This window comes from Sinocyclocheilus anshuiensis, unplaced genomic scaffold (assembly GCF_001515605.1).
Source record: "Sinocyclocheilus anshuiensis isolate Anshui unplaced genomic scaffold, SAMN03320099.WGS_v1.1 scaffold2044, whole genome shotgun sequence".
Classification (NCBI taxonomy): domain Eukaryota; kingdom Metazoa; phylum Chordata; class Actinopteri; order Cypriniformes; family Cyprinidae; genus Sinocyclocheilus; species Sinocyclocheilus anshuiensis.
Genome location: NW_015557212.1, coordinates 5,431 through 15,103, shown reverse-complemented (window position 1 = coordinate 15,103; position 9,673 = coordinate 5,431). Strand labels below are relative to the sequence as shown.

Genomic DNA, 9,673 nt, shown 5'->3' with positions numbered 1-9,673 from the left:
GATGCTCGTAATGCTCGTATGTATTTGCAGTACACAAGCCTTAAGAAAGCTGACTCCACTGTGATGTGACCTCTCATGTGTTTACGTACACACACAACGCAATACTCTACACGGCGCAAAACTCCGCATTTGAACAGTCAATAGCAAATACTTAAACTATTAAGAAAACAAACTTACAGTAGCTGATTCAGAATAAGCACCAGATTGTCATAGTCAATTCAAATTGGCCCATTTGTTTTTTAGAAATAGCCTTTGCACAGCCAGTCTTGTAGGCTACATTCCGGTTCACAAAACTGTCATCCATAAAATGCGTTGCACAAATTCGAACATCTGGGTTATGCTGTTCTGTTGTAAATAAATCTTAACCAATGATTCCTAATTGCATCTACTTCCGGAAGGCCAAATAAACTGCTTTTGCTTTCGCACTGAAACACACACTATCTCCCTGACATGGCTGCATCAACACTACTGCTGTTCCTGAAACCACGCCTTCTTTTTTTGCGTGCACGTGTTTGAATGAGGCGTTTTAGCCCAGTCTGGATCAGCCTTCTCTTTTAGATAGAATAAATCCTTTTGTGGGAGACATTGAGCTGTGTAACTCAGTAGATTTTATACATGCACAAATAGCTATATAACACGCTAAAGAAAAGGAAAAATAGAAATCGCATCATATGACCCCTTTAAGTGTACATAAACAGTAGGGAGAACGTGTATCATCAGTACATTGCATCCATACTGTAGATTTAGTCGACTAAAATCGTATGATATTTAGTCAACTAAAACTAGACTAAAACTAAAAACAATTCAGATGACTAAAATATGACAAACTAAATGGCATTTTAGTCAAAAGACTATGACTAAAATGAATTCAAAATTTGCTGTCAAAATTAACACTGGTGCTGACTATATTGGATCCGTCAGTAATGTCACAACTCACAAGTGTGAGTAACTGTTTTTATAACGTGATTACTATTGCTTTGTCTGTTAAACAGATTGTTTAATGTGTACTGAGTATTTATGCGTTTTTAACCTAAATCACAGCAGCGTCCATCTGTGAATGATATTGGCTGTCAAACATACACAACTGTTAGCCAATCATAGCAGTGGGTGTTTACTTCTGAATCTACGATCTGCCACGTCTATTCAAACAGTGTTCTAATGAGGGGTTAAAACAGGACAGAAAATAGCTTTTAAATTATGATGTTTTTGATGTAAAAATATTGATAACATTATAAGTGGACCTCAGAGAACAGTACAAAATAAAAAAAATAGAGGCAGTTCAAGACCCCTTTAAAGCAGAAGCTCTGTTCTTTAAAGCAAAAGCTCTGTTTTCATTGCATGTTCAGATATTCATACAACAAAATATTCTGGGTGACATTAAACTTTTATGAAAATGATAAAAAATGCTGGCGGTGGCTGGCAACTTAAAAAAAAAAAAAGTTTTTCCCATGCGTTTTTAAAAAGTTTCACGTATACACAACGTTTTTAAAACGATGCGCGTTTACACAGATCCACGAAAAGAGCCAAAAACGCTATATTACGTATGCAAGTCCAGTAGTTGGCGCGGTCACCTTGTTAGTAAACAGTATCTGTTGCCGTGTGTATATGACGCGTCTCCGCTGTTGGTTGTAATATTGGTGAAGTAAATCCACACTTTGCTGAAGAAGCATTAGCAAACTCTTGAGCAGCAACAACAGCACCATATACTCCGCCATTGTTGTGTATGTTTGTTCGCGCTTGCCTTTAAAATCAACACGTACTGCGCATGTCTACATACCTAACACGTACTACGCACGCACATGACGTCACCGATTTCAAAGATTCCCGTATTGGGTGTTTACACGGAAACGATAACGGTGCCGTTTTCAAAAACTTGCACTCTGAAACCAGTTTTCAAAAATATGCGTTTTCAGTCCCCAAAATGCCGTTGTTGTGTAAACGAACAGTCAAAACGCATAAAAAGTTTCCCGTTTTTGGCTGAAAACTTTGTCGTGTAAACGGCCCCTTAGACTGCTGTCACTTTAAGAGCTGCCCAGATCCAAAATACTGTTACACATGTGTTTTCTTTCTCAGCTGTTTGCTTTCACTTAAGACCTAAATTACTGTGTTTATGAGGATACTTGCACAGATGGGCATTTTGACATACAAGTGTGTGTAACCGTTCAAGGCCTATAAAATGGCCTCTCTGACAGCGCTCAGAAACGGAGTCTCACACACAGAGTGTGCATATAGGGAAAGGAGTTCTCTTTCGCTGCTGATTGCGTTTCAACAGATTAAAATCACTTGTATTTAAAGTGCAATGCTTAATGTACTTGGAGTGTGCACCAAGTGCTAGGAAAATAAAAGTACTGGAATGGGACTCGGTATCGACAGATACTCAATATTCAATGACTCGAATCGGATTGGGCACAAAAAACCTGATCGGAACATCCCTAAAATAAAACATCATCTAAAAAGTTTAATCTTCTGTTTAATCAATCTGCTGTGTAACACAACATTCTATTTGAACTGTTCTGATGCTCTAAATAGCAGAAGAACATGTGAAGACTGAGTGCTGGTGTCCGTAATGAGGCCGGCTAATGTCTGCCATGCTTTACTGAGCAGATCTACTGCTCCCATCACATCAACCTTCATTATCGACTCATTCTATTAACATATGCAAATCCACAAACGCCTCAAAATCTCACAGAAGGAGCGTGTGGGAGAAAGCAGAGCAGATGAAGGCCTCTTGTCAGCCCGGCGCTGGTCTGGTCATATGTGGGAGGCCTTAATGATGCAGTTAGCCACGTCTAGGCAGATGGAAAGAGGCCAATCGGTGTGTTAAAGGACATGCACCTCTGAAACACGCAGGAAGTAATGAGAGCATCACAGGGATGAAAACCGCTGGTAAACTCCACTAATAATAGACCTAATGACCCCAGCAACAACAGCAGGTCAAGGTCAGGGTGGGACGTGATCAAAATGATCATGCTTGCGGTTTTCTTTTAAGCTGGAAATTGTGAATAACATCTCTGCTTCGCAGCACTGGTCTTCAAATCTGCTCGGTTTGAAGAATATTTTTCATTTCATGAGCAATATGTGCATAAACGGAAAATTAAAAGAACATAGGGAAGCGAATGAAACTCGCATTACGATACCGGTCACTAATTAAGAATTAACGGTGCCATCTATTTCAGTTTCTGACAGGTAATTAAGGCTTGTGCAAAAGTAGATAAATCAACAACATTCATAGCTTATTTATAACTAATTAGCATCTAATAACTCTTGTGTTTGCTGTCAGCGTGCTATTTAGACTGTGAGCTATACGTCTGAATGCATGCCGCAAGAACTGTGACATTTAATTAAGATAAGGTTGGGCCTTGTAGTCAGGATCAGGGCCAATCAGATTGTGCTTCAGCTTCACTTGTTGCACTCGTGAATTACAAAAAGTTCTGCTGAGATGAGCCATCTGTTATTCTCAGAGAACACCACAAGATACATTTAATATCCTAATCATTTGCAAGGTGTGCTAATGTAATTAATTTTCTTAATGATTTGCTCTTAATGGATGGGCAGGAATATTCATTTGAGCTACTATAAACCTTACAGAATACTTTAGTGACAATCTGTGGGGTTCAAAAAAATTGTTTTCAGATATTTAAAAAAAATAATTTTGTAAAAATAGCTAAATTAAAATTAAAAAATTGTTGTGTGCATTTATATTCAAAATGCATGATATTAAATATTATACAAAATATAGTGTAATTAAAATAATTATGATTCCCAGATCCTTCTGTGGGCTCAGGGGAAGCTCCTCTCTCTAAGAGCAGTTTATATCTCTGGGTATCTAAATCAGGGGGCCGATATCTTGTCGAGACAGGGGCTGAGGCCAGGGGATGGAGGCTCCACCCCGAATATAATATAATATAATATAATATATGTTTTATTTATAGTAACTTATTCAGCCTTGTAAGCCCTTGTTAGTGCTGACAAATGTAAGTTTTTCTTGTTTTTATACAGCAAGCTTTGGAAATCTATTATGATTGGCAGTTGGAAAGTTTGAGATGTCATGAATTGCTGGTTTTGACAGTCAGAATGACCACGTCAGCTATTTCCCAGCACAATGACGCAAACAGTGGCTGAATAAAGAATAATAAAACTGCCAAAACACGGACAGCAGTGTGTGGACATGCCACTGAAATATGCCAGCGCTACAGCGCAGTGGGTTTGTGCTCATAATGCATTAAAATGGCTTGATTGTGGCTTTCTTTGAGGAGAACATGGTCAAGCACCTCCCCAGAGCCACACACATATGCACACCAGATTCTTTTCTGTTGCCGTGTTACCATCTTGTTCGCTTTACTTTAGCTGCTCTATTTTGGTTAGTTTGGCAACAATTTCTATGACAACAAGCCTTAGGAGCGCCCTAATGAGAGACGTCAGCAGCCTGGAGGAAAGCACGCCACTGTCACGCTCTAATCTTCCCTCAGCTTTCTTTACCCCCCTCATCTACAGTAAATTAGCAAACCAATTAAAAGGCAGCCACCTCCAGTCACCAGCTTTATTCTGGAACTGAAAATAATAATAAAACAAAGTATGGTTGTCTTTCTATACTAAGCTCAGGTGCTTTATTGAATATTCACAGTAAATTAATGATGATTTAGCTGGCCATACAAGATCAAAGAACATTGGAATGATTTTAATTCGCTTTTTATTTGGTCTTTAATACATGCTTCGTAACAGCATCTCTCATTTAAGCTTTAACAGCAATTAAACAATCAACAAAAGCCAAGTTCTGTGAATCAACTCAAACAGACTCTGACTCTTCACATTATACTGTTATTGACCATAACCATAATGAGAAAATGCAATACTGATATCATGTTAATACTACACACGTGATAATGAATAACCAAACCAGTTCTACAGATGATATTATGGTTATCATAAATTATTTTGGCCACGATAATTGCCTAGTAAAAATCTGATATCATGGGCAGCCCTACTTTGATTCAATGATTCATCTGAAATATCAGTCAGTCATATTGAGACATAAGAATGATAATAATTGGATAAAATTTTTTAAAATAAAATAAAAAAAAAATAAATAAAAAAAGTTTCATTTATATAGTACAATTTGTAAAATATGGAAAGCAATGCCTAGTTTAATGTCAAATGGACAGTTGGTGAATTTGATTCATTTCTGTGAACTGTTTGTGAATAAGTTCACACTGTAATGAATTGATTTAAACTCAATTCATAGTTTAATCTGGATCACTCAAAATTGTTTAAAAAAAAATGAGTCGCCATGTGTCATTTTGATTCATTTCTGTGATTCAGTTTAATTTGTAATGATTCGTTTCAAAACACTGTTAAAGATTCATTTGTCATCATTCAAAACTGAGAAAAAGGAGTCTCGTTTTACATATTAAAATGTTTCAGTAAAAATTTTCTGTAACACTTGAAGTCTTTACATATGTATTAATAATGTATATTGTAATGTTTTATATATTTTCATAAATAACAGTAACCAAATTTAAAATGCATTATATTTGTAGATTTTTTTAATTGGTAGTTTGTCATGTGTTTTAATGCATTTTAACAATTAATACAGTAGTTAAGTATTATAATGAATATTAAAATGAATGAACTGAGGTTGCAATTATTGTGATCTTACAATCATTATAAGGTGTATTGCAAAGCATAATTAATGCATTAAAATACTTCATATATGAAGCATTCAAGTGTTACCAGATCTTATTCAATACTTTGTATTTACAATATATATATTGATGCGTATAAATTAAAATAAATATAATTTAAATATCAACAATGCAAAAAAATGCCTCGCTTCTCCCACAAAATAAAAATAAATAAATAAATAAATAAAGAGTAAAGAAATGAACATTCAAAAATTTAGTTAAAATTAAAATAAAAAATAAAAAATAAAATTAAGGAAGCAAAACCCTTTGTAACTCAATACTTTTTAGCCGTAAGCCAGTAAGTGTCACTGGGACGCGCCGCCTCTGTTTTTGATGGTCCGCCCTGACCCTGTCAGACAGATATGAGTATCGCTGCGCCATCAGAGGTGGTAATTCATTACTGCTTCACAGTGGCTCACCTGCGCAGCGCGTCCTCCGGTCCCGGCGCGGCGCGCTAACGAGAGATGACAGGGTGGCGAGAGCGCGAGGCGAGGCTGAATGTGTTCATTAGGAAGAGGATGACAGGTGCTGAGAGGAGAACAGCGACTGGCCTCTCTGATCAGAAGGGCACAGCTGGATTTCTCAGGGTGTCCACCTGAGACGCGACCCACCTGCCTGTCAGCCAAAGCAGATGTTCCACACCTCACAGGCGCTTGATTCATTATTCAACTGATTGATTTAATGGGGTCATTTCATCTATGGTTGACCATGAGATGATATGATTTAAAAGATGATTTGCTCATGAATTTCTGCAACCTGGAACATTCTTTTAAGGGTTAATGAATACATTCTTGCATCTAAAAAACACATTCTATAAACTACTATTGTGTGTCTTTCATGATTTCCCTCTCATTCCCTTCAGTTTGTATCGACAGTATCCAGTCAATCTCATTTTATCCGGTTCTTTTCTTTGAGTTATTGTTCTTTGTTGTTTCTTGGATCTTGTGTGTCTTCATCCTCCTTTACTCAAACGCATCTGTCTTTCCCTCTTAGTCTGTCACTTCTCTGTCGCTGCCTCCTAGTCCTGTTATAGATCTTCCTCTTCCTCTGTGTGACACCCTCCATTTACTGACATTTCAATTGTCATGCTTACCGTCTCTTTCTGTTTCCCTCATTCTCTTCCCTCAGCATTCACTCCATAAAGGAATATGACACCGGGTGGAGCAGCTATCAGAGAAAAATACTTCTCGTTTAAAGCAAGATGGATCTAGCCAGGAAAAGCAAAATGAACAATGGACTTAAATAAGTATTTGGCGGGAAAAATAACGTGTGATTTCTCTAGGGAATGTAGCTTTAAGTACAGGTATGTCAACATAAAACGCTGATATACGAGTAGTTATGTAAAGGAAATACTTTTGAAAAGCTGACGTCACAGGGCTCCAGTCAAAAAAACTAAAAAAATCAACTAAGGCGCCATTGGCTCCTATAAGAAACAAAATTAAGCCTATTTATTTTTTAACACTTTTAACATTTCAATCATACTGTCATGTGTTTATGTCTCATCTTTTCTTGTCTTTATCAGCATTTTAATCCATTTTGTAGATGTCCTAGGAAGTGGGAACCAAATGTCTTTTCCAACTTGAGAACTATATACAGTCACAAAGAATTGTTTATTACACAGAATCTGTACCAATATCATGGACCATAACCGTCAGCATCACTTGGCCACTGAGTGTAGTTTGGGCTCCTCCTCGATGCATCCTATAAATGCTGTTATATGTCTTTCACACATTCAGTCTGTTTTTCTTCATTAGTAACATGCAGTTTTATAGGAGGTGTTGAATTTTACAATATCTTTAGCTCCTTGCATTGTTTCTCGTCATGTAGACAACAGGTTAAGTAAAAATATGAATATGTAATATAGCGCATAAATTTAGCAAAATGCTCCACTTTATAGTTTTTTCTAGCTGATTTATGAGCTTATAAGTTTATTCTAGGGTAAATGTGCTGTTACGTGGCATTGTTTACAAGTTTTATATGGTTTCCGCATACGTTTTGTTTATTTTGTACTACAGTAGTAAAGAGAAAGATATGATGGGTTCATGTGCCGCTTGGACTGAGGCGCTAAAGCGATTGCTTATGTCGCATCAAGGAATGCCAAAACCATATTTATTGTTTGAATTTCGTTATGAATTTGGCAGAATTTTAAAGCTGATACTTTGTTTATTAGAAGGTAACAAAGCACAAAGCTTATTGCGATCATTGGACAGCAAGTGTGCTACAAATAATATGAAGTTCACGCATTGACAGAACACAGCATATAGATTATAGAGCTTGAAAACAAGAGGCCATATTAGCATCGATTATACACGAGAATTGTTAACGATATTGTTAATGTCCACACAGCTGACAGCTTTACCTGTTGTAGTTTGTTCAAGTTGTGCATGACATAGACACTGCTTTTCTGCACTTTTACCTTGCACGTCTCTGTCATTTTCCATCTCTCTCGTGCTGCACAACTGGAGCTGCTTTTAGCAGGTGTGCCGTCAGCGCTGGCGTTCGGCAGACATGAGGACTGTTTGAAAGTCTTCTTTTCCACTAAAACTTTGATGCGCATCGTATCAGTTTATTACGTCAACATAACAAAAGATGTGATCGCAAACGAATCAGGAAAAAAGGCATTACATGCAAATAACATGTACATTTCTATAGTCGCCAGTGGCGCCCTCAGCAAAAATCTCACTCGCAAATTAAGGCCACGTTCTCACAGCAGCAGAATACAGTTGTCAGTCCTGTATTTGAGTCCTTAATGCGGTTACGTTCACACACAGTTCGGTTATTTACGAGCGTGACAACCGCATGCTGTAACCGAACTCACACCCGTAAATTTTCAGGATTCACAACCGCATTCTCAGAAAACACGCGCTGTGGAACCGGACTGGACAACTAGCGTCTGTCACGTCATACAGTGCGAGAGAGCTGCTCTGCTGCACAAATGTGTCTAACATGTGTTACGTGTTTTCATGTGTGATTTCGGTAACTTACAGCAGCGGAGAAATGAGTGGTGTGTCATCTGAAAGTTTTAGATCCCGTCAGTTTTCCACCGGAGCCGCTCCCATCGGTTTTATGTTCTGCGCGCTACTTAAATGCTCCGCTCTCCACCCAAATATAAAAGCCGCTGTCGGTTAATGAAGATTTGAAGGAAAAACTCGCGGCTCGATTGGACTCTTGTCGTGTCAGAAATTGATAAGACTTTCAGTTTTATGGACGTTGCCATCTTTGATTTTACTTTGGTCACTGTCGCTATGGTTACTAGTAAGGAATACGGGCTTGACTCTCGTTGCACGTTCATACAGTATTCTAAACACAACTGTAAGCTGCTGTGTGAACGGGACATTTCGAGACTCACACCTGTAAAGAAAGTGCGGTTGTCAATCCCAAAAACTGACAGTGTGAACGTAGCCTAAGATTTTTGGTCACCAATGCGACTGTTTTAGTCATAGTCTGGAGCCCTGCATCATGCGTTGTGATACCTGTATGCTATACTTTATATAAAACTATTTTAAACAGAATTTTGCTGTTTATATACAGTGGGTACGGAAAGTATTCAGACCCCCTTAAATTTTTCACTCTTTGTTATATTGCAGCCATTTGCTAAAATCATTTAAGTTAATTTTTTTTCCTCATTAATGTACACACAGCACCCCATATTGACAGAAAAACACAGAATCGTTGACATTTTTGCAGATTTATTAAAAAAGAAAAACTGAAATATCACATGGTCCTAAGTATTCAGACCCTTTGCTCAGTATTTAGTAGAAGCACCCTTTTGATCTAATACAGCCATGAGTCTTTTTGGGAAAGATGCAACAAGTTTTTCACACCTGGATTTGGGGATCCTCTGCCATTTCTCCTTGCAGATCCTCTCCAGTTCTGTCAGGTTGGATGGTAAACGTTGGTGGACAGCCATTTTTAGGTCTCTCCAGAGATGCTCAATTGGGTTTAAGTCAGGGCTCTGGCTGGGCCATTCAAGAACAGTCACAGAGTTGTTG

General features: G+C 37.8%; 1 protein-coding gene across 1 annotated transcript in view; it reads right to left on the bottom strand.

Moving 5' to 3' along the window:
• Positions 1 to 6,343, bottom strand: part of LOC107678970 (calcium-dependent secretion activator 2-like) — an 86,726-nt gene extending 80,383 nt beyond the window's left edge. The window contains exon 1 of the mRNA XM_016474369.1: positions 6,101 to 6,343. Within this exon, the coding sequence (XP_016329855.1) occupies positions 6,101 to 6,343 (243 nt within the window). The remainder of the gene's footprint in view (positions 1 to 6,100) is intronic.
• Between the last annotated feature and the right edge of the window lie 3,330 nt (positions 6,344 to 9,673).